This window comes from Ranitomeya variabilis, chromosome 1 (genome assembly GCF_051348905.1).
Source record: "Ranitomeya variabilis isolate aRanVar5 chromosome 1, aRanVar5.hap1, whole genome shotgun sequence".
In the NCBI taxonomy this organism is placed as follows: domain Eukaryota; kingdom Metazoa; phylum Chordata; class Amphibia; order Anura; family Dendrobatidae; genus Ranitomeya; species Ranitomeya variabilis.
This window is the reverse complement of record NC_135232.1, coordinates 335,727,899-335,753,694: the sequence shown is the minus strand read 5'-3', so window position 1 is coordinate 335,753,694 and position 25,796 is coordinate 335,727,899. Positions and strand designations below refer to the sequence as shown.

General features: G+C 42.3%; 1 protein-coding gene and 1 long non-coding RNA gene across 5 annotated transcripts in view; one reads left to right on the top strand and one right to left on the bottom strand.

Annotated features, from left to right (window-relative positions):
- Window positions 1-25,796, top strand: part of LOC143817780 (uncharacterized) — a 130,486-nt gene that overhangs the window by 72,109 nt on the left and 32,581 nt on the right. For 2 of the 4 annotated variants that reach the window (XR_013224186.1, XR_013224184.1), the window contains exons 1-3: window positions 12,918-13,167; window positions 13,808-13,894; window positions 18,068-18,143. This is a non-coding gene — a long non-coding RNA (uncharacterized LOC143817780). Of the gene's footprint in view, window positions 1-8,650; window positions 8,721-12,917; window positions 13,168-13,807; window positions 13,895-18,067; window positions 18,144-25,796 lie in introns of those variants that run through there. The other 2 variants (XR_013224187.1, XR_013224185.1) reach the window with 2 other exon arrangements.
- LOC143817762 (myosin-7) overlaps window positions 16,338-25,796 on the bottom strand; it is a 45,670-nt gene continuing 36,211 nt past the window's right edge. Inside the window, exons 27-39 of the mRNA XM_077299245.1 lie at window positions 23,925-24,051; window positions 22,332-22,450; window positions 22,006-22,202; window positions 21,740-21,923; window positions 21,470-21,635; window positions 21,241-21,365; window positions 20,524-20,832; window positions 19,855-20,058; window positions 19,451-19,576; window positions 18,459-18,734; window positions 18,152-18,247; window positions 16,682-16,816; window positions 16,338-16,531 (exon numbers count right to left, since the gene is read on the bottom strand). Of these exons, the coding sequence (XP_077155360.1) occupies window positions 16,511-16,531; window positions 16,682-16,816; window positions 18,152-18,247; window positions 18,459-18,734; window positions 19,451-19,576; window positions 19,855-20,058; window positions 20,524-20,832; window positions 21,241-21,365; window positions 21,470-21,635; window positions 21,740-21,923; window positions 22,006-22,202; window positions 22,332-22,450; window positions 23,925-24,051 (2,085 nt within the window). The 3' untranslated portion in view covers window positions 16,338-16,510. The remainder of the gene's footprint in view (window positions 16,532-16,681; window positions 16,817-18,151; window positions 18,248-18,458; window positions 18,735-19,450; window positions 19,577-19,854; window positions 20,059-20,523; window positions 20,833-21,240; window positions 21,366-21,469; window positions 21,636-21,739; window positions 21,924-22,005; window positions 22,203-22,331; window positions 22,451-23,924; window positions 24,052-25,796) is intronic.

Genomic DNA, 25,796 nt, shown 5'->3' with positions numbered 1-25,796 from the left:
ATACGATCACACACCATATATCATGCACTACGGACATGGTCATCTACTATGCATACTGTCCCTGTAAACTTATCTACATAGGTATGACAACTCGACAGCTTAAGGTGAGGATTTTGGAACATATGCGGGACATTAGAAAGGCAGCCACAGCCCCTGATCTAACAATACTGAAAACAATTCCAAAACATTTCAGAAGCCATCATGGTAGTAACCCTAAATTTTTGAAAGTTAGAGGGATTGATAGAGTACAGTTGGGCATACGGGGAGGGGATTACAAGAAGGAACTCCTCAAGAAAGAGACTAGATGGATTGTCTCCCTCAATACCATGGCTCCAAAAGGCCTTAATGATTCATTGAGCTTTAAACCCTTTTTGTAGGTTAGCGCGAATTTTAATATTTCTTTTATATGTCTTTTAATCGGTACTTGTCTTGTCTATGTATGTTTATGTTCCAACCATGTAGCCTCCCTGTGTTGCACCAGTGAGGTGGGTGCATATGAGGTATCTTATATTTAACACTGTTATTTATATCCATTTTAGTTATGGTGCAATAGGACTACCATCTTCAACTATGATAAAGAAAATGTGATGGTTTTGTTCTGCTTGATGTAAAACAGCGCTGGAATAAACATCTGATATGGAGATTAATTCTCCAGAATGTCCTTTCAGAATGACTGTGAGATCTGCATTACCTTTTGAAGAAAGGACGCTATTATGTGCATAGACTTTTTCATCATGTTCAATATACGCAACTTATAATGTCAGATTGGATTAGATGTTTATATGCCTCTGTATTTAATGAAGTATGATAACATGTATTTTTGTTGGATATATAGATGTGTTTAAGTTGCCGTCTTTGCTGCTGACAACTTAGTAGCTAGTTTGGGCTGCAGGTGTTAATATCCCTTTTAAAAAAACTGTGGCTATTGGCACCCTAACATTGTAAGAGAATGTTATATTATTTTGTTTACCTCTGTTTATATATATCTGCAGGCGCACACACGGGTGAGACAGGCTTGCAGGCTGGTGCGCGCACCGCGCATGCGCTGCCTCTCGGCGAGATTTTATTTAAATACATCCAATTGTGGAAATTATTTTTATACCAAGATCTATTGATTAAAATCTACTTTAAAATTTACTTTTTTTGTGGGAAAACCCCTATAAATCGATACCCTGACCTCACCTAGTACTTTATATGCATCCATACAGAAATGTTGCTCTTTGTGAAGCCCATTAATGTTCCTACTTTCATGGCCCCCACAGTGTTCCCATTCAGACTATATCCTCCTACACGTAGTGTTGTCTCCACAGTATATCCCCCCCACAGAGGCTGATGTCCTCCATAAATTTTCTCCACAGAGCCCCCTACACAAAATGATGCCTCCATACACATAGTTCTGCTACAAAAACATCACCACACACAACTCTGTAATATTTACCCACATTCTGTACAACTCTGCAAAATCAGCAAATACTGCTATGCTAGATCTATGTACACAACTCTGCTACATCAGCACATACAGCTAAGCAACATCAACACAAGCAGCTTTACAACATCAGTACTGATACAGCTCTGCAACATAAACACACAGCTCTTCTATTTCAAAACACACACAACTCTGCTGCATATACACACGTACATACAATCATACCCACCTCGTTCCTGTCCTTTCCCAGTCTGCACTTTCTACTCATTTGACATAAGAATGACACATGACTACAAGAACCTGGCAGAAACTTCAGGCTCTACATAGACTAAACAGTGGTCAATGGTTCTGATGGCTCTCTGCTCCACTATTATAATCACCAGTATCTTTGTCCTGAGGACACAGATACAGCTGAAGTTGGGGCATATCCCCATTCTCCCGGGATAGTGAGACAGCTTCCCAAATTAAGGACAGTTGTAATAGTATGCAGGTACTGAGTATGTCACCACGGAACAGACAGACCAACAGTTGAGGGGTTTAATAACAGGAATCAGGTTCTCAGACGCAGGGAGGAAGCAATGGAAAAATAACTAGCAATAAAACAGTGCAAAAATAGGGGAGTCAAACAATGTAACAGAAGTAAGCAAGATTTCTTGAGAAAAGAACACTTAACAGTCTGATGAGGACTTGCTTGAAGGGTCACCTTCTCCAACGTAGGCGCCGAGAAACAGCGGCACTTGTCGTCCCTCTGTTGTCCGTGGGCTGAGTAGTCTCTATGAGCCCGCTGCCTGGGGTTTCAGGAGTTAATGTGATAAGCACAGGCTCTGAGTCTTTAGCTTTTACAGCACAGCCAGGTATCAGGGGCTCTGCACTGTTAAGTCTCTCACCAGGAATCACAGTCTCTGTACTGATACCGCGGGTACCAGGGGGTCGCAGTGTCTGCACGGGCCAATGTCTCTATACGGGTCTCAAAGCGCCCCTCTCCAGTCACAGCAGAGTCCGCTTTCATGTACTCACAAGCTGCAGTCTTTCTGGGCAATCTCCCTGTATTTGTCCTCTGACTGGGAGCTCTCTCTCTCTCCCGGAGCGCAGCTGCACCCTGCTCTAACCGCTGCTCACGCTGCTCACTCTGTTCTGTTCCTTGCGCGCGTGCCTTTCCCACTCTCTGCCCGGCTTCTTTCCTGTCCCAGTCTCTAAGTCTGCCCCCTGGGGAACCTGCAGCACAGCTCAATGGTTCCAGGCACAGAGCCGAGAAGGTAACCGCCCCCAGACTCTTCTTGTGTTTCACCTCCTTACACAGTCACTCTGGATCTGGGACAGTTTGGACATATAGGATGTGTGATCTTCCCTCACCTTCCATCTCTATGCAACAGAGACCTATCTATATATCCCTTGGGTCTCAGTGATAGGACCTGCATCTATCAGCCACTCATGGGTAATAATAATAATAATAATAATCTCTTTATTTATAAAGCGCCAACATAGTCAATCCCATTGAATGTGAAAACACTGAGTTATAGATACCTACCTTGGCTACCATATGAAATACAAGGTGTTGTCTAGCTAGCAAGGGTTTAAAGCAAGGCTAATGCAGTTCTTTTAGATCCAGGACAGTCAGATATGGCTTTCTACCAACAGGGAACGCTACAAGGTCATTTTTACCTTCAAGCATGTGTGTTTGGAAAGTACAATTTGCACATCTAAGCCAAGATTTCCTTTTCTCATTACAATTGGGTAAATTACATTATAATAAGGACATTATGTAGAAATACAACACATCTTTCAAATATATGTTAGCCCTGATTGCAGCTGCAGCTAATCTCAATTCCAGTCCATAGGTGTTTAGAGATAAAGGGATACAAAGAGCAAGAGACGTGTCACAAGTGTAATGTTTTTGCAGAAACTAATGATTCCCACAGAAGGTGATCCTTTATACCCTAAAGCCAAAGTCTGTTTACATATGAGGTGGTACAAAATAGGGTGTGGCAGGATATAACAGGGTCAGGGACTATTTTAGGTAGCTTTATTAAGGCATTCTCTCACATTTTCTCCATCTTTAATATTGTGATCTTTTCTATTGGATTAAGGAGTAGTTGAACATTTCCACAGATCATAATCTTAATATGGTTTTACAAATGACCATGTGGAATATGATTTTTGCACGACTTAATAAACATATATTGTTTTTCCAGGACGTCCCTTCTGACAGCACCATCAGGAGGTTGTCCTTCTTATTCTTGATAGGGACAGGAACACACAAGAGGTTAAAAGGCCCTTCCCTCCACCACCCCTCAGTGTTTTTCCTGTCCCTATAAGGGACGGACCCAGAAGAGGTACACCTTACATCTTCCGGTGAGCTGGAGCTCCTGATGCTGGCCACAGGAGGATAGGGACAGGATCCTCATCATTTCTCCCCTTCCTCCTGCAGGAGGTCTGGAGGCCGACACCCCGCCAAACTAGGGGTCTCTCTCTGTGCAGTCAATCGGTGCCTCCTGGAGTGAGCCGTTTCCCCTCCTGAGGAGCTCTCAGCTCTTGTGACCCATCCCTGCGCGTGGCTATGTGCTGAAGATTCAAGCAAGAAAAGGCACTTCCGGTTACAGGGGATTATGCACAGGCCTCCAGTACTTGGCAAGCATTCCACCGTGGAACGCACATCCAGGGGATTTGAAAAAAAGGAGCCGAATCCTAATTTAAAGGGGAACCGCCGTTGACAATTCAGATGGAAGACAGGTGAGACAATACTATTTAAAGTAATTGCAGCAGTGAGCTGAGCTTCCAGAGCATCTAGTCAGCCAGCTATGGAAGGTCAAATCACAAGCCGTTCTGATACCCCTGCTGAAACCCTGGTACAAGTGAGTTTCTGGGAGTTTGTTGGATTCATGGTACCTTCCTTTGTTCCTTTTAGGACAAGAAAGCCCCTAAAAAGCCCATGACACCATCCGCACCAAAAAAGAAAGGGAGGAGATGTGCCATGTGCCATGCTAAACTACCTACCACATATGGGAAACAGATATGCCCAGAGTGTATTGCCAAGGTGGTTAAAGATGCACACAACTCATTTATGACTGATATAAGGACCATAATAAGAGTGGAGGTTCAGAATTCCGTCACAGAGTTAGTTACCCCGTAATCCTCCGTGATGGCTCCCAGGCAAAAAAAGAGTACAATAGGAGATGGAATCCAGTTCAGAGGAGGAAGAGTTATCAAATTACTCGAACCCTGAACAAGAGGAAAGGGCAGAGTTTATTACAATACCCTCAGAGGAAAAGAAGAAGTACCTTTTCTCTTGGGGAGATACTGACGCTCTATTATCGGCTGTCAGAAATACTATGAAGATAAAGGATACCCACCAGCTCCCCTCCTCAATACAGGATGAAATGTTCAGGGGTTTAAGGAGCTGTATGAACAGGTGTTCCCTGTCAATAAGCATATTAAAGGCATGATCCTGGAGGAGTGGGAGGCGTGGAAAAGAGACTGACAATCCCAAGAAGTTTCAGATCACGCCTACCCTTTGAATCGCAGCACATAAAATTATGTGAATAAATCCCTAAGGTGGATGGCCCTATAGCAAGGGTAGCAAAGAAAATAGCTATCCCCTTTGAAGACTCGTCATGCCTAAAAGATCCTATGGACAGGAAGGCAGAAAGTCTTCTCAAAAAACATGGGAGACCTCTGTGGCCATAATTAAGGCTAATATAGCCTCTACCTCTGTGGCAAGGTCCATGAATATATGGCTGGAAGAGTTGGAGACTCATCTGAGGAAGAAGATGCCCAGAGAGGAGATCTTAGCATTTATGCCGTTGCTCAAAATGGCAACACGTTTTATGGCAGACGCCTTGGCAGAATCCATTGGAGTGGGGAACTGTCCAATATGGCTAGGCGAGCAATATGGCTGAAAACGTAGTCAGGGGAACGTCACTCCAAAATAAACTGTGCTCCATCCCCTTTTCTGGTGTTCGACTGTTTGGTCCGGTACTGGACGACATGTTGGAAAGAGCGTCGGATGAAAAGAAGGGATTTCCGGAAGAAAACCCTAAAGTTTCTTCCTTTTGGAAACCTTATTCCCATCAGAATGCGGGATACAAAGGGAAAGAAAAGTCCGGTAGATGGAGCTACCCTAATGGCAGTAAAGGAAGAAGAGCCTTTTCCAGTTCAGCAAATACTTCACGTAAGCAATGGTGCCAGGAAAGTAGGGGGAAGACTCCAAAACTTTCGTTTGGCTTTTTAATAGTACCATTTTGGCCCAAAAGGAGCTGGTTTCCCCTACTAAGAAGGATGTCCATAGAAGATCCCATCATACTTCCAGGGAGACACGATCTACTATTTCAGGGGCCAATACACCATCCCAATGTGAAGCTCCTACAGTTGTCTGCCTGGATCCTGAGCGGCAGATCTTGAGATCTAGAAGTCTCTCAGATTTGGTCATAGCAACCATACCAAAAAGTAGAAAACCAGTAACATCGGCTATATATACAAAAATATGGAGAAAATTTTGTGCGCAATATCCCGAGGCGACAGTAGTACTGTTTAAACCTGATATTCCAAAATCTTAGAATTCCTCCAAGCGGGGTTTGAGAAAGGCCTAAGACCCAGCTCTCTGAAAGTGCAGATCTCAGCTTTGAATGCTTTATGGACTATCCACTGGCAGCACATCCATGGATTGAATGGTTCGTAAGGGCCACAGGCAGAGTACGACCCACTAAGAGCCTACATCCCACCTTGGGATTTGAACACTGTCTTAAATGGATTATGCAAATCACCATATGAGCCGCTTGAGGATTCAGATATAAAATCTCTCTCCTTTAAAACTGTATTTCTGGTTGCCATAGCAATGCCCAGATGGACTGGGGAAATACAGGCATTCTCCATAAACAGCCCATAACTAAGAATCTTAGATGACTGCATGATTCTTAGATTAGGCCCTGTGTTCTTGCCAAAAGTGACACCCTTTCATATGGACCAAGAGGTAGTCTTGCCTTCCTTCTGCTAGGACCATAAAAATAGTTAGGAATGGTCATATCATTCCCTAGAGGTCCGAAGAGTAGTCCTCCAGTACATGGAAGCCACAAAGGACTGGCGAATAGATCCCAATCTGTTCATACAATTTGGGGGGAAAAATAAGGGGAAAAAGACGTCAAAAGCGATGTTGGCATGATGGGTCAAATCAGTGATCAGCCTGACGTACACATCAGAGGGGAAGTCTCCTCCAGTCAATATCAGAGCCCATTCCACGAGAACAGTAGTCACTTCTTGGGCAGAGCAAGCAGGGGCCTCCATGGACCTAGTCTGCAGTGCAGCAACTTGGACAAATTTATTATTATTATTTATTTATATAGCACCATTAATTCCATGGTGCTGTACATGAGAAAGGGGTTACATACAGGGTTATAGATATCATTTACAGTAAACAGGTTTACAGTGACACACTTGTAGCGCCCCCACTGTCGCAGGGCCGAGGGGTACCCGGTACCGGGCCTCTGAGTCTCTGCTCTGGGGTTGTCACGGTGGCTAGGCCTGGTCCGTGACCCTGCTGAGGGGCGCCCAAATAATAGGTGTGGATGGTGGTAGTGGTGGTAGTGGTGCGGTGCAGTAAATAACGAGGACACCAGGTTGCAGTCTCTTTACCTCTTTACTGAAGGCTTCTGGATCCTCAGTCTGGAATACGGTTAACCGGGCTGCGCAAGTCCGGCCGGTCCAATGGCACCTCCAGAGTTCCCGTTGCAGGTGGAAATCTGTGCCTTCCTTCTAGCGTTTGTGTGTTGTGGTCCTCCCCTGCTGTGCTTACGGGATAGTACCCCACAACTGTTGTGTCTGTTCCTCGTGTTCCCTCACAACAACTCGATTCTGATGTTCTTCTTCTCGCCCCCCAGATCTTATTGTAGGACGCACCCGTATGACGGGAAGGCTCGGAGCTCTTCCGGGACCCTAGAGTCGCCCCTCTCCAAAGGTTGCCCCCTATGTCTGCGTAGGTGATGTAGGTGAGACAGCCAGCCTATAGCTCTCTGCCCTGCCGTTGGTTTGAAGTAATGCTTAGAGCTCTGTACTTCCTCGGCGTTCCGGCCACCGGTTATTTACGCCTCAGTAGGATGTTGCCTCGGTCTAACAGCACGACTCATACTGGTATTTCTCCCTGATGCGTTGATCTCATTTCTCACTCAGCACAATAAATCTCGCTTCTTGTCCTTTCTTAGGGCACCGCCGCTATGAAGTGCAGGCGCGGTCCCGTAGCTTTCTCTCTGATTGCCAGGCCTCTGTCAGGATCCCACCCCTGACAGGGACCCTACCGAATCTTCCCCTACAACACCCTCTGCCACAAGGTGTTGCCTGGTTCCAACCCAGTCAGCGTTCTCTCTCACTTCCTGCCTAACCCCCAGTTTTACCAGACTGTGAGGAGTGGCCTAATGAATAGTACCCTTAGCTCCCCCTGGAGGCCAGACTGTGAAATGTATTGGTGTATGTGATACCTGGTCAGTTGAACTCCTTCAGTGCCATCAGACGTACCATAGCCCCCCTTAGCGGCGGAGCCACAGTACTGCAACGACCAGGACTCTGGGTCGCTGCATACTGGTACAGAGGGGAGAGGACCCTGTCCTTGCGGACTTACATTCAATCTTAATACCTTTTGAAGACACTATAAACTGGAAGTTGTATCTGGCCAAAAGATGGCCTTTGGGAGGAAGGTCCTGCAAGCAGTGGTTCTGCCCTGATTGTATCCTCTGGCATTATCCTGATGGTGCTGTCAAGAGGGATGTCCTGGAAAGTAGGCATTAGACCTACCGGTAATAGGTTTTCCAGGAGTCCATCATGACAGCACCAATTACATTCCCTCCCTTAAATTCTTATCTAATATGTGACAGTAACGTATGTAGAAGGAAAACTAAATAAAATAGAGTTGCATCCAACCTGGTGTGGTACTAGGAAAAATCACTGAGGGGTGGTGGACAGAGGGGTCTTTTAACCTCTTGTGTGTTCTTGTCCCTATCAAGGATAAGAAGGAGAACCTCCTGATGGTGCTGTCATGATGGACTCCTGGAAACCCTATTACCGGTAGGTCTAATGCCTGCATTTTTTTACCTGATGTGTCAGTTTCTTGACATGACTTATAAAAATGCTCAGTTTTATTCAGAAAAAAATGACAATTTTCATCCATATCATGCCATCCATATGCAATCCATGTGCAATCTGTATGTGTGATTTTGTAATCCGTATGACATCTGTTTCAAGGAGATTTGATGAGCAGAGCAGATTCTTACTGGATCCGAGGAGGTGTACTAAATTATAAGTTCATCCTATGGTGAGTCAATGCTCCTCTACACTGTGTTCCATATGATTATTCAAATTGTCATAAATATGTAATTTTTTGTTTTTCAATAAATCCATTGATGGTGTTGTGTTTCAGAGTCTTTGGATCACTGAAATTAATGTCAAACACTTGTGATAATTAGTTTGACAGGTAAGCCCAATTAATGGAAAACTACTTAAGGAGGACGTTCCATATTATTAACCCCTTCACTCTGGAGCCTGTTTTCACCTTCCTGACCAGGCCAATTTTTTCAATTCTTACCATTGTCACTTTATGAGGAAATAACTCTGGAACGCTTCAATGGATCCCAGTGATTGTGAGACTGTTTTTATTAGCAATTTTCATAATTTTAATTTTTATGCCCTTAATTCAGAGAGTCATGTAACACAAAATAGTTAATAATTTCCCACATGTCTACTTTACAGCAGCACAATTTTTGAAACATCATTTTTTTTGTTAGGAAGTTATAACGGTTAAAAGTTGACTAGCAAATTCTCATTTTTACAGAAAAATTTACAAAACCAGTTTTTAGGGACAACCTCACATTTGAAGTGACTCTGAGGGGCCTATATGACAGAAAATACCCAAAAGTGACATCATTCTAAAAACTGCACCCCTCAAGGTGCTCAAAACCACATTCAAGAAGTTTATTAACCCTTCACTTGCTTCACAGCAATTAATGGAATGTGGAAGGAAAAATAAACATTTAACTTTTTTCACAAAAATGTTCCTTTAGACCTTATTTTTTTAACTTTTGTAAGGGTAATTGTGGCGCCCCAGGGTCAAGGTCGTCACAGTAGCATTGCTTTCCTCACGGGGAGAGTGATGTTACGCTTGAAGGCAAGAAGTGATAACTGTAACCAGGTACCACAAACATGCAACACATTCACACTCCAGGCCACCAGCTGGGAGCAGGGAGCTTTTGATCCTATTTACTAGGTGACTCCCCAAATATATATATCTGGTAGTCTGTAGGGAAAGTCAGACAGTTCCTGCCAGGAGACAGACTGGATCAGTCTGAGGGCTGTCCCACACGTCCAGATAATTCCGGTACCGGAATAAATCGGTACCGGAGTTATCCGTGTCCGTGTGCCTGGGAACTCACGTAGGCCATACGTGCGGCACACGTGTGCCGCCCGTATGGCGAGTGGGTACCACACGGAGCGTGTGGTACCCACTCTGCATCGTGCTGAAGCCGCGATTCATATGTTCCCTGCAGCAGCGTTTGCTGCAGAGAAAATATGAATAATAGTGTTTAAAATAAAGATCTATGTGTCCGCCGCCCCCCCACCCCCTGTGCGCCCCCCCCGCTGGTCAGAAAATACTTACCCGGGTCCCCCGTCGGCTGTCGCTCCTTCCTGGTCTGGCCGCGGCTTCTCTACTGTATGCGGTCGATTACACTCATGAATATGTGGCTCCACCTCCAATAGGGGCGGAGCCGACTATTCATGATTGTAAATGAGCGGCCCCACGTGACCGCATACAGTAAGCCGCGGCCAGACCAGGAAGGAGCGACAGCCGACGGGGGACCTGGGTAAGTATTTTCTGACCAGCGGGGGGCGCACAGGGGGTGGGAGGGCGGCGGACACATAGATCTTTATTTTAAACACTATTATTCATATTTTCTCTGCAGCAAACGCTGCTGCAGGGAACATATGAATCGCGGCTTCAGCACCATGTGGGGGGGACAGCGCTTACTGTAGCGCTGTCTCCTGCACGCACACGGACCCCAGACAGAGAATGTCCGTGTGAGGTCCGTGTTTTACACGGACCCATTGACTCTATTGGGTCCGTGTAATCCGTGCGCTCCCACGAACACTGACATGTCTCCGTGTTTGGCACACGGAGACACGGTCCGCAAAAAATCAATGACATCTGAACAGATGTATTGATTTTTATGGGTCTACGTGTGTCAGTGTCTCCGGTACGTGAGGAAACTGTCACCTCACGTACCGGAGCCACTGACGTGTGAAACCGGCCTGAGGCAGAGGAGGGTTTATGGAGCTGTGTAGCCGCAGTGCAGCAGTTCCCGGAAAGAGACATTCAGAAAGCCGAATACATTGCAGTGAACGTGCGGGAGAGCAAAGTACAGGAGAGGATATCAGGGGGAGACCAGCCCCGAGCAGGCTGCCTCCTTCTGATCGGCAGAGACCGGTAGCTGGAACACCGAGGTTGTAGGGACCTCTATGACTTACATCAGGGACCGGAAGGACAGCTGAACTTTAAGTTACTTGTCCGACCTAGTACGCTGGAGGCACGGTGACACCCTTAGAGGCTGGGGCATGCTAGAGTCCCTATAAATTGCCTCAAGTCACCAGTCATACGGGTTATGTCCTATCCTATCCGACGACAGAGAGAGAGATAACATCTGTGAGGACCTTATGTGAAGCCACAGGCAGTAAGGGACTACACCACCACGGCGCTAGAGGAAAGGCTTTCATTTCCACCTGGATAAGGGGACTCCTAACTTGCTTCCAAGCCGGCTGGACCCTGCCTGCCCTATGATCTGGTGCCCTGGACTGTGGATGCCTGAAGTCGACAGTAAACAAGGTAAAGAGACTGCAACCCTGTGTCCTCGTTCTTTACTGCGTCATTCACCATCTACCATTACACACTGGGAGCCCTGGGGATATACTTCACCTGTGGGTAGTGATACCATCTAGCTGCCATAACATCACCCCAGAGGACCCCTTAAAGCAGTGTCGGTCCCCACTAACCGAATACCACAGGTGGCGTCACAAACATAAACTTTATTCCCTTTAAAGACCTTTCCCTTTTACATGGGCACCCAGGGCCACGGACTGGGTCGCCACCACCGTGACATCCCCCTGTGAAACTCAGGACCCGGTACCCCACGGCCCTGGCATGGCGACTCGTAACAGGAGAAAATGGACCATGCAATTTGTTGAGCAATTTCTTCTGAGCATGCTGATACCCAATATATGGGGAAAACCCACTATTTGGACACACGGCAGGGCTCGGAACGAAGGAGCGCCATTTGACTTTTTGAATGTAAAATTTGCTCAAATAAAGCGGACGCCATGTCACGTTTGGAGAGCCCCTGATGTGCCTAAACAGTGGAAACACCCCACAAGTGATACAATTTTGGAAACTAGACCGCTTATAGAACTTATCTAGATGTGTATTGCGCACCTTGAACCCCAGGTGCTTCACAGAAGTTTATAACGTTGAGCAGTGAAAATAAAAAAATCACATTTTTCCCACAACCTTATAGAAGTTACCAGGGACTTTTTTTTTCTCCTCTGGGGCTAAGCACCTATCAGCAAGTAGTTGCTAAGTATGTGCCATTTCTGGCCTGCGACAGTCTCTCCCATGACCACACTTGGCGGCAATTTTCCTGCTTCCTGTGACGTCATGTTGATAGCAGTGCGGAAGAGAAGCAACTGCTCTATGTCAACAGGGCATCACTGCCGACATCATGTTCATTGAGAGCCTGTAACCTGATGTATGTATGGATAATGCCCAGTGGTCACATCTAATTCATTTTTAATCTTATTTTCTGAATATTCTCACTATGATCGCTCGCTCACACTAGCGTATAAATCGAACAAGTGCAATCCGATAAAATAATTGGACCAATGTTATTCAATGAGACAGTGCAGATCCGCGTGTTTCTTCTCAGCTGTATTCGGCATGAGAATAAAAGTCACAACATGCTGCGATATCACTCCGAAATTGGTGCAGTGTGAGAAACAAGTCGGATGCCATAAGGATCATCAGTATAAGGATCATCAGTATAGCATCCGTTTTTTACGAATACATTATAATTCTGTAGCATAGGAAACTGTAAATGGTCCTGTAAGGTTACTAGCTGCTGAGTAAAAAAACAGATTGTATACGGACAGAACACGGATGACAAGGAAGGAGAAATCGTCCCACACTCCTGGATGAGAATGGGACCAAACCCTGGAACTAAGCCCTGCACAACTTATTGGATGATCACACTTTCGCATTATCGTTTTTTCTGCTCTCTAAAAATATTTCTCCTTATCCTTGAGTCCAAAGTGTAACTAAAATATCTAATGTCAGCAGTCCTGCCAGTTTCTGTAAACTACGGTATATGTAGAAATAAGCAGAATTCTAGATCGTGTGCAGGCATGTAATTTTTTTTTACAGATTATATTGTCATTCAAAAGTATTTAAGAGCCTATCTAGAAATATAGAGTAGCATAAGGCCACACGGACTGGCATACGTTGTGAGACACATGTCCGATAACGGCATTTCACACTTGCGGGATTAGCACTCCTTCGGCTTTTAATACTTGAGATCTCTAGCATGCCAGAGGGCCTAAGTTTCCCTACATATCTCACAGTGGCTGGTAATCTGTTTCCCAAGGGAGGAATAAAGTGGTCATATCATCCTTGTTGTTTTCAGGCAAAGTATGGAGGAAGAAGATTGATGCATGGTGTCACATCGGTGAGTATGTTGGGTAAGTGGCCACAGGGGTGTTCAGTGCTTACTAGTGTTGAATACAACTTTAACTTTTAGGATAAAATATACAGTATATGTCTTCAGTCAAAATTAATAAAAAAGGAGGAATAGAAATGACTGCCATAATTAACATTGGGGTAGACATTAATAACTGTTTATACATGATATAACATGTCTGGCATATCTAATTAAAATCTGTCCAAACGTAGCCTTGTGCATGTGTAAGGTAATCCAGAATTAGGGGGCCCAAATCTATAAGTTTACAGAATTGGACATTTCAATGAATATGATTATTTGGGGAAGATCCAAAGTATGAATTTTCGCATTTTTAAAATATAGTATCATACTCTATTAAATGCCAAAAAAGACAATGTAATTACCCAACGGTTATTAGAATTTTTGATACTGGATATATGTGTTACTTTTGTTTGTCTGGTGCTGCTAACGTATGTGTCCTTCTCCGTGAGGTGGCAAGACATAGTTTGGTTAAGCCTTTGAGACACATGATGCCTTTGAGTGGTGACAGCTTCTTACACATAGGGAGCAGCAGAGTAATAAGACCCTGGGACTGTAATCCCCCCACCCACATTTTTATGGTTGATTAATCTGATATTTATTCTTCCAGCCTGAAATTAGCTCTCGGAAATGTTCTTGGAGCCTCCTTCAGCCGCTCTGTATTGCAAACCTTGTTCTTGTATAGGACATAACAGAGGTAGGTGAATAAATAATGGCTATGTGGTCATTTTTCAGAGCTTTCACTCATTCTTTTACCAACCGCCACATTTTCGGGACTAGCTTCTATTACCTTATTCTCTATTTCTGATGAGATTATGTTTGCTGGATTGCATTGTATCACGGGAAAGTTAATGCTCAGAGTTGTAGTTTATGATTATATATCCAGTGATATGGAACTATATGGCCAAGTTCACACGTTCAGTATTTGGTCAGTATTTTACCTCAGTATTTGGACAGTATTTTACCTCAGTAGTTGATCAGTATTTTACCTCAGTATTTGGTCAGTATTTTGCCTCAGTATTTGGTCAGTATTTTACCACAGTAAATGTAAGACAACACCAGAAGTGGGAAAAGTATAATAGAAACACGTCACCACTTCTGTATTTATCATCCGCTCCTGGTTTTGTCTTACAAATAATGAGGTAAAATACTGACCAAATACTCCACATGTGAACGTGGCCCTATAGTTCCAGTTTGCTAATTTTTTGTGTGAAATTTTAGCATCAGAAATCTTTTAAATATATCTGAATAGAGTTTACCTTCATGTTCTATAGCGTTAACCTTTTCCTTTTAGATAGGTACTAAGTTATTTATTAATTATACTTTGCTTACATAACGCTATCATATTCATACATGCGCTAAAAATGTGCGTTGCCATTTATGTCAAATCATGGCCTTTTCATGGCTATATGTAAGTCTTTCATTCATCAGCATGCTCATGTACAGCCTTCTTTCAGATTGCAATCAGTATTAGCCTGGGTTCACCTCATGTTTGGGGCCAACATTCGTATTTGTGATGGGGTCAGTTGGAATCCCAGAAAAACTGTATTCTGATAGAGTGCCGACTGAGCCATTCATTTGAATGAGGGTAACAGAGTCTCTGTTGACGCTGTCTGGCCTCTGTCATGTCAGTATTCATCTTTTTCAGAAGTGCACAAAAACATTTGCCAGGATGGAGGTCAGATAGTGTCCACAGTGACTCAGTTGGCTTCATTCAATTGAATAAATCCATTCGGACTCTTTCAGGATTCCTGTCTACAGTTTTTCAGAAATTCTGACAGTATTAACCCCTTCCTGCCGCAGCCAATTTCCATTTTTTGTCTTTTTCCTCCCCTTCTTCCAAGAGCCATAACTTTTTTAATTTTTTTCATCCACGTAGCCATAATAGGGCTTGTTTTTTGCAGGATGGATTGTAATTTTGAATGACACCATTCACTTTATCATGCGACGCTCAAGAAAGCGCGTCAAACTTGCAAAAAAAAGTGCAATTGCACAATTTATTTATTTTTTATTTACCACATTAATTATATAGAAAAAATGACATGACAATAAGATTCTCCAGGTTAGTACGATTATGCAGATACCAAGGCTATGTTCACACTCAGCATTTTTATCTGCAGCCAAAACCTGATGTCTTGGCAGTAAAAACATTGCATTTAAAATTCCCATTTTTTTGTTGCGTTTTTGATGTGTTTTATTGCAGCGTTTTTTAACTGTTGAATATGTGTGCTTTGCCTACAGTACATGTTTAATAAAATTAGCTTTATTCACCAAAAGGACTTAAAAATACACAGCGAAAATGCAGTGAAAAACACTTTTTTGTAGTATTTTTTTTCACTTCCTCATTGCCATCTACTGGTGAGAAAAACACTACAAAAACACCGAAAAAAGTGATTTAAAAAACGCAGAATTTTTGCAATTCAGTGAGGAAAAAAGCCAATGTGTGTACATGAGATTTCTGATTTTGTAAAACACAGCTTTTAATTTTCATAAAAAAAATTGAAGAAAAAAGCTGCAAAAAGCACAATGTGTGACATAGCCTCATACAATAAAGTGCAAAGTTGATACATATGATCCTCCTGATTGTTAACTTGAAGGGAAGTGATATAGTGATGCTGTAGATGCATTCTCATTTATTGCCTATTATTTCTGCCACTGCTTTTGCACGTACTATCTTTGCATTTACTAGACTCAAAAAAGTTAAAAACTCAATGTAAAATATGTATTGCTAGGATTCTAAGGGCAACAACTTCAAATATCCGGGAGTCGAAGAGGCTCAGGTAGATAATGCACAGACTACAGTATATTATGTGAAGCAAGGAAGGAAGATGACATCTATTGTATGATTTAGGGTGATTTCACACATTGTAGATTATTTTTTACAGGATTTTTGTTGCATAATCCGCAGTTAAAACCTTCAATCTTACAGAAAAGGACTCCAAAGTAAAAAAAAAAATAACTGTGGATTCTCAGCATTCTGCAGATGTTCAAATCCGCATCAGTATATTTTCAATGTCAAATTAATTTATTGCAATGCATTGAGTAAATCCAGAGCTAATTTACGATACGAATCCAATAACAAAATCTGCATGTAACACATGCTTATTTCATTATGGATTTTAGGGCTCATTTTTAGGCCCTTTCAATGGTGTAATTTTTAGGCAAAGTATGATCATATTCGTACTCTGACAAGACTTAAATAAAAAGAAGAGAAAACAGATATCTTGAATTATTTATTCTACAACCAGGAATAGATTATAAAGTACAGGGCCTTGGACACTGTATTATGCAGTAGTAAACCTTTTTGCTGGGATTACTCCTCATTTAGTGGCTTCTGGGAAAAAAAGGAAAAGAATATTGGTTAGAGCATGCCCATACACGTCAGCTGATTTTACCCGAGTGATAACATTTTAGAATGTTTTTACTGTTTGTAGCCTTCCATTATCTCTGCTACTTGTTACAGCCATATAACCCCCATATTAACCTTAGGGCCAACATCTCGACTCTTTGCTCTCAGTTTGTTGACTTGAGATTCTGCAATGTCTGCTCGTTCCTCAGCTTCATCCAGTTCATGCTGGACCTTACGGAACTTGGACAAGTTTGTGTTTGATTGTTCCTCCTGAGAATGACAAAAAAGTGTGGCTAAGTCAAAGACCACGACCAAGAGCGTACCATCTGAATGTATGTTTGAAAAGGCGTTTCATGGGAAGAACTTAGTCTACTATCTGACATCATGAATCACATTTGGAACAAATGTTATGTGTGATCTCTGTGTAGGGTTCTCAACAAAGATACATAGGGGGGCAGCTATAAAAATTGTCCAATCTAACAGTCTTTGTTCCCATAGCAACCAATTAGCACAACTAACATTTTGTATTTTGCTCTTGGAAAATGAAATATACATTTGCTCTGATTCATCAAGAGCGATGCTGTTCACATCAATCTTGATAAGGCAGCATGTTGGAGTCAGACGCTTCTAAGAGGCACATAAATCAGGTGTGACAAGTGGTGTGTGCCTCCATGCGCTTTGCCAAAATTTGTACTCCAGTCTGATTCCTGGTCTAAGGAACCCAACAGCTCGTTATGCATTATTCGTCACTCCCCCATCCTGCCCCAGCTCTACCCATTTAGCCAGAGCTGGACAAAACAGTCTTGAAAACACCAAAAGCAACAAAATGTTTGTGCAACTTCGTGTCAAACATTTGCAACTTTTCAAAGTTGCTTACTCACAATTCTGAAATAATCACTTTGATGAATCAGGGCTTTTAGAAAGTTTTATAAATCTGCCCCACTAATTACATAGGTAGCAATCATTATAGGGGTTGTCCGTTCTTAAGCTTCAGGTGTACAGTCACTGCAAAAATCATATTGCGAGAACTGTGCGCCGACAGGATTCACCGTTGCCGGCAGTCACATAACCGGAATATCCGATATGCATACTATCGGCCACATGGGCATGGTCTTACTCAATGCAAGTTTATAGAGTAAGGCCAGAAACAGTCTAGTCGGAATATGGCAGGGTGTATGCATATTGCATACTTGCGGTCACATGACTGCCTGCTTCCGGCATCAAAGAGTCTTTACAGCTTGCAGTGTGCGCCATGTGATATTTCACTAGTCTAGTAGTTGTAGCTTCGGACCGGACAACCCCTTTGAAAGCACATGCAGAACATGCTACATCATTATTGTATACTGTTTGTGCTCATTTGTTTTGACCAGCCAGGTTACACAGTTTGGCTGTGAACAATCGGCGCACCAAATGAACATTCATTGCACACTGGCCGTTTAAGGATTGTTTCATCTGTAAGACTATAATGATATACTTAATGAACTCTTTTTTATTATTGATTTCCTGAATGGCGTAATCCAGGTCTACCTCTTCATATGCTGCTGGAATAGCAAAGAATAATGTGAGAGAGGATAAGAAGTCAGGAAAACCATGACAGGTACTTACAGATTCTTCTGCTTGTCTCTTGTAAGCCTTGACTTTTAGTTGCAGCTTATCAACCAAGTCCTGAAGGCGAGCCAAGTTCTTTTTGTCCTCTTCATTCTAGAGATAAAAAGCATATAAGCACATAGGAGTAACTGGCGGTTGAATAAGATGAAGATCAAGAGATGAATGATGCATAAGTAAAGCATTCCCAAAGAAAAAACGCACCATAAAATTATTAATTTGTGCAAAAAAAAATGTTTTAAGTGTTTCATACATAATCACTAATCTATGAACCACTTAAATATTTGCTCCAAGTTTACTCCTTTACCTGGTAAGTGAGCTCTTTGATGCGTCTCTCGTACTTCCTCATGCCCTTCACAGACTCAGCATTGCGCTTCTGCTCAGACTCCAGCTCATTGTCCAGTTCCCGGACTCGAGCCTCCAGTTTCTGCAGCTGCTTCTTACCACCCTTCATGGCAATCTGCTCAGCCTCATCCAGACGCTGCTGGAGATCCTTGATTGTTTGCTCCATGTTCTTCTTCATCCTTTCTAGGTGAGCACTGGTGTCCTGCTCCTTCTTTAATTCCTCTGCCATCATGGCCGCCTGTGATGGTGACATTATGTAAAAGGTATTTTTTTATGAAGCTCATATCCAGTCAAGTTAATGTATGCTAATGGAAAAGTTCATTAAAGGGCTATTCCCATCTCCAGGATCCTATCCCAATATATAGTAGGTGTAATAATAATAATATTAGCTAATACCTCCAGTTAGTGTAGTTCTTCTGATTCCCTATGTTGCTTGTCCCATGTGCAGGTCATTGCAGTAGCTAAGGTATCCATGGTTATGACCACTAACAGCAAACTAACTGTCACTATAAGAGTGGTCATAACGATGGATATCTAAGCTCCCTCAATGATCTGGATATGGGATAAGTGACATAATTTATCAGAAGAACTATACTACATTTCTAATTGGAGGTATTTTCTAATATTATAATTATTATACCTGCTACATATTGGGATGGGATGTTGGAGATGAGAATGTGCCTTTAATTATCATAAATTAGTGTTTAAAATTAATGAAAAATGAAAAATATTCATGGAAGAAACTTTACATGTGTATATTCTGCTTATATATATATATATATATATATATATATATATATATATATATATATATATATATATATATATAACATCTTCTCTTTATCCTATGTATTTTAAAGTTACTGTATTATGATATTTCCTGATGTTTCCAAAACCATTTCCACCAGATACAAGGAAATCCAAAAAAGGAAAACATAATTTTTTACTACGTACATCCGTGATGGCTTTTTTAGCCTTTTCCTCGGCGTTGCGACATTCCTGTACTGCTTCCTCAACCTCTGTCTGCAACTGGGAAAGATCAGACTCCATCTTCTTCTTCTGGTTGATTAGGCTAGTGTTCTGTTTGAGAAGTTAACTATGTAATTAGATATTTGAAGGTCACATTGAACAAATGAAATGAGAGCTCACTGACCATTACATTTTCTAAATGTTGGTAGAGCAAAGGGGAGACTATTGTTAGGAAGACAAAAGGCATTGGAACAATCCATTTATAGAAGTAACTGGGCGACTATATTTGGAGCTGAAAGAAGTGTTGTAGGAGATCCTATTCTGGGAGGCGAAATCGAGAGAAGATGACACTGATTAAGTATATGGCGTTTCTACATTCATCTTCTGACCTGTGAGTGTAGAAGTTGGACTCTCTCACTGGTTTCTATTAACTCCTGCTCTGCGAGCTTGCGTCCTCTTTCCGTCTGTTCCAGCAGAGATCGCAGTTCCTCCAGTTCAGCCTGGAGCAGTGTGTTTCTCCTCTCAACAAGTGCAATATTTTCCTTTAACTCTTCACACGCTCTCAAAGCGTCATCCAGGTGGATCTGAGAATCCTGAAAGAGTACAAACAATTTAGTATTTCAAGTGGAAAAATAAACTTCAATAAGAAACTTAGAATTATTAGGATTAAGGATTTGCAGCAGACATTTCTGTCTCTTGGCAGGAGTTTTTGATGATTTTTTCCCATTCATTCGAATTGGTGAAAAACGCTGCAAAAATGCTGAAAGAATTTACACGCTGCAGATAAGAAACTGCTTCAGATCTACAAGGAAAGAAATAAGCAGCATGTAAATGAAATTTCAGTCATCCCATTCACCTTGCTGATACAGTTTACTTTGTTTTTTCAAGGCAAAATGTACAGTGAACAAATGCAGGAAAAATGCTGCAAAAACACAACCTCTAAATACGCCCTTAAATTACTTGTCTAGATTATATGACATGATTTTTTGATTTTTTAAAAGACATTGTATACATTTCTACAGCAAACAGGAGGTGAAATATTCCAAAAGTCAGCAAACCTTCAGGTAGCCTTGCAAGCTCTTGACTTGCTTCTGTGCTTCAACTGCTACACGATTAGCTTGGCTTAGATGAACCTCCATCTCATTCAGATCTCCTTCCATTTTCTTCTTTATTCTCAATGCTTCATTACGGCTCCTGGTTTCAGCTTCTAATGATGTCTGCAGTGATTCCACTACTCTTTGGTGATTTCTCTTAGCCTGCTCCATCTCCTCATCCTTTTCAGCCAACTTGCGCTCAAAATCAGCCTTTACTTGATGAAGTTCCAACTGGATACGTAAAATCTTACCCTCCTCATGTTCCAGGGAAGCCTAAGAGAATTTACAAAGAAAGCAGACCTAATTTAAATACGTTTTTCCACTTTCACATTTGAGAACTTGGGCCCAGATTCATCAAACTGTTTTTGCCAGATATCAACATAAAACACTTTGATAAGTCACAAAATGCTGGTGCAACTTGAAGGTGCACCACAATTTAGCAACGTTTGACATCTTCACACCAGATTTGCAAAGTGGGCAGAGCTGAGCAGGACCTGGGAGTACCTTACGCCAGACATTTTGCTCCACTGACTGGGGTAAGATTTCTGGTGAGGCACATGGAGGCACATTCCAGTTTTCAAATGCTCCTTTGACTCCAGCATGTCCTTTCATCCCTTGAGGAATCATGGCCTTAATCTTTCTTCCTACTTAGGAACAAATGATCCATGTGAGAGTTCTCACCTCTGCTTCTTCCAGAGCAGATTGTATTTCTACTTTCTCCTGCTCCAGTTGCTTTCGTATCTTCTCCAACTCATGGATGCTTTTCCCACTCTCCCCTAGCTGTTCTGTGAGGTCGGAAATTTCCTCTGTGAGTAAAAAATATAAAACAAATAATTATTGCCACTTTATACCACAACCCAACCTTTCTATACCTCGTATGCCAACTGTCGTTGATATAGGCTCAAATTACCTTGTAGATTCTTATTCTCCCTTTTAAAGGTCTCCAAATGTTCTAGAGACTCTTCATAAGCATTCTTTAATTTGAACAGTTCTGTGCTAAGAGAACGGGCTTCTTTCTGTGATGACTCTAATTCTGTCTGAGATTCCTCAAATTTTTGTTTCCATTCATTAAGGATCTGCATGAACAAATAAATGGTTATTATAACTAGTCATAATTTCCATCTTCTGTATCAAGATTATATCCCTATACCATATAGGCCCCACTCCCCAGACAATTTACTTTATCAAAGTTTCTCTGCTTCTTATCCAACGCGGCAGCTGCAGCATTTGACCTCTCTAGGTCTACCATGAGATCCTCAATTTCATTCTGTAGACGATGCTTGGTCTTTTCCAAGGAAGAACATTTGGCATTTACAGCTTCTACTGCCTCTTCTGACTCCTGCAGCCTTTGTGCTAATTTCTTCCTATAGGAAATCAGATCAATAACTATTGATTCAAAAAGGCAATGTGCGTCCTTCAGATGGACATTTTTGAATGGTAGCATACTTGGCCTCCTCTAATTCTTCTGTCCTTTGGATAGCATCTGTCTCATATTTGGTCCTCCACTGGGCCACCTCTGAATTGGCTTTTGAAAGGTTTCTTTGTAGCTCTGCTTTGGCCTCCTGCTCCTCTTCATACTGTTCTCTCAGAAGGTCACAGTCATGGCGAGCCGACTGCAGGGCATGTGCTAGAGCATTTTTAGACTAATAGGAATGTAAGGCGAGAAAAAAGATTGCCGTTAACAAGGCTGAGCAAATATTGCATTCTTTTCAATTTTTTTTTGCATTTTTCACAGTCCGACTGTATGACTATTTATCTATTGTAAAACACACCTTGGATTCTTCCTCCAGTTGTCTCTTCAGATCCTCCAGCTGTTGAGTGTAGGTCTGCTTACCACGGGTTAACTGTGCAACCAGTGACTCTTTTTCATCCAGTCGACGAGATAGCTCCCCTATAGAAGTAATGGGAGGCTTTAGTCCACGAAGATTTATATGCTATAGGATTTATTACGTTTCGCGCTATGTAGCAGAAAAATTAAGACAAGTATATACAAAATATATGCCTGCATGGAATCAGAAGGCCGAGAGCATGAACACATGAACGATATGGCATTGATGTTTGCAATCAATAAAAAAGAAATTAGGCTACTTTCACACTGGCGTTAACTGCATTACGTCGCAATGCGTCGTTTTGCCGAAAAAAACGCATCCTGCAAAAGTGCTTGCAGGATGCGTTTTTTCTGCATTGACTAACATTAGCGACGCATTTGCGACGCAATGACACACGTCGCAACCGTCGTGCGACGGTTGCGCCGTGCTGTGGCGGACCGTCGGCAGCAAAAAACGTTACATGTAACGTTTTTTGCTCCCGACGGTCCGCTTTTTCCGACCGCGCATGCACGGCCGGAACTCCGCCCCCACCTCCCCGCACTTCCCCGCACCTCACAATGGGGCAGCGGATGCGTTGGAAAAATGCATCCGCTGCCCCCATTGTGCGGCGGAGACAACGCTAGCGTCGGGAACCTCGGCCCGACGCACCGTGACGGGCCAAGCCCGACGCTAGTGTGAAAGTAGCCTTAATTGAAACAGAATTAAATGACCCAAAGTTTCCGTAAAAGAATCGTCCAGTATTAGAAAAACACTAATGCTTTCTTCTGAAAACAGCATCACATCTGTACACAGTTTGTGTGTGGTATTGTTGATCTGTCTTACTCACTTCAATAGTGAGGTGCAAAACCAGGCACAATAAGGCAGCCATGTGTTTCTAAGGCCTTGTTCACACTACAGTGTTCGGTGAGGTTTTTTACCTCAATATTTGTAAGCCAAGACCAGGAGTGGGTGATATATACAGAAGTGATGCATATGTTTCTATTATACTTTTCCTCTGATTGTTCCACTCCTGGTTTTGGCTTACACATACTGAGGTAAAATACTGACCAAATACTGAGGTAAAATACTGACCAAATACTGAGGTAAAATGCTGAACAAATACTGCTGGTGTGAATGTGGCCTGATTCTATACGACCCATATAACTGTTTCAAATTAATGTACACATACCTGGACAATCTGTATATTTATACATAAACAGCACATTTATGCAGTATTCTAGTTTTCTTTGCTTCCTTAGATGACACTTTCCATACAAAATGTATTCTGTACCTGACTGTCATTTCTCCTACCCAGAAACACCTCCCTTCTCACTGTCTTGTACAGACAGATGGCAGAGACCTGGTTTCAGCACTTCTAATCTTATATTAATTCATACTGTCATTGCAACGGAAGTAGAAGTGATAAACTTTGTCTTATTTTCCTATTCACAGAAACGATATGTTATATTGATTAATTAGTATGAATTACATGAATTCACTAGTGGTAAATGAGGCTTATGCCAATGAGTAATTCCAAAAAATGAATGTAGTGCATACCAGTCTCAGTCTGCAATTTGGCCCGCTGCGTGGACAGGTCATTGACATTTCTTTGTGACTCATCAGACTTTGTACGATACTCATTTACTTGGTCTTCTAAAGTACGGCATAACTTCTCTAGATTAGCCTGCAAGTAAAAAGGAGGATTTTCAGGAGTGCAACATATATTGTAATCAATTGATCACTAACAAATACATAACATTTACTTTAGGCTAAAGTTTGTCTACAGATGGCTACAAACATTGGATTAATGTCGGCCAAACCTGCGGATTTGAACAGTATTGTGTATGGAGGCAGTTGAATTTCAATATCCAGAGTTTTGCTCATAGGGAATATAAGCCGCCACTAGAGATGGCTAGCAGGAGCTTTCTCCATTCTGCCTATTCAGAACTCCGACACGCTCATCACATGTGTATGGGGTGGTCAAGAGAAATAGCTGTTGGACAGACTAGCTTGTTTGGCCAATAGCTATCATATGTAATGGGCGATCTTCACCTTAGAATTCCCAAGATACCATTTTGTCACACACTTTTGAGTTGTTTTACATGTGATATATGCACTAAATAAGTCAGGCTAAGAGCTCGTGCACATGACCGTATTTTTGGTCCAAGTGCGATCCAACAAAACATCGGATCACACTTGGACCAATATATGGGGCCATGCACATGTCTGATTTTTTCCTCGGACAGTCTAAGCAAAGCAATTGCTGCATGCCCAAGTTTGATCTGATATTCAAGTCACACTCAGCCATGCAAGTCAAAGAGTGCGTGGGAAACATTGGACTGCACTCAGATGACATCTGAGTGCAGTCCGATTTCCACAAATTGACCAAATGGAAAAGATGGAGAAATCTTGTTCTCTGTTTTCTCCTCATCCGAGAGAATAGAATCGTGCTATGCTGACACTCTGGTCAGATTTTGATCAGGTTGTCATTTGCATAATCAGTCCGATTCTCTCAGATGAGAGAATACATGGTCGTCTGCATCTGCTCCAATACTGTAAAATTCTGAGGACACCAAGAAGTCACATCACTATATAGAAGAGAAGTGCTACTTATTACTCCAGTACAGCTGATTCTCCATTCATCATGTGGTAAACTCAGAAGTCAATGACATTTTCCCATATTGGGAGTTTGTGTGATCTATGACAATAATAAGTAAAAAAAATTGCGGCATGCCCACGTTGTATCTGACAGGATCGGACTCGGCCATGCAAGTCAATGAGTCAGTGGAAAACATAGGACTGCACTCTGATGACATCCGAGTGCAGTCTGATTTCCACAGACTTACAGAATGGAGAAGATGGAGATTTTTTTTCTCCATCTTCTCCTCATCCAAGAGAATCGGACCACACTATGCTGACACTCTGATCAAACTAATGAGAGTTTCCAAATGCAAATATGAGGAAAAAGTGGTACAGGCACTCACCGTCCCATTTATGTCCTTTATTTGGAAATCACATAAAAAGAGCAAGGAAGTGTGAAGAGAAGACGCAACGGACGATGGCTGTTTCACGCCGGTGTGCGCTTCTACGGGTCCTAGCGCCTCCTCTTCACACTTCCTTGCTGTTTTTATGTGATTTCCAAATAAAGGATATAAATGGGACGATGAGTGTCTGTACCACTTCTTCCTCATATCTGCATTTGGACTTTCACTATTGGACTTTATGTGGAGTGGCACCCGAGGTCCCGGCGCCAGCAGCTATTCATAGCTATTCATAGTCCTGGAGCAGTGCAGCTGTGCCTGGCCGTTCTGATCACTCCTACTTTTCATCTAACTCATGAGAGTTTGATCAGTGTCATTTATATAATTGATCAGATTTTCTCAGATGACAAAATTAATCTCATGTGCACCTAGCCTAAGTTAAATTTTA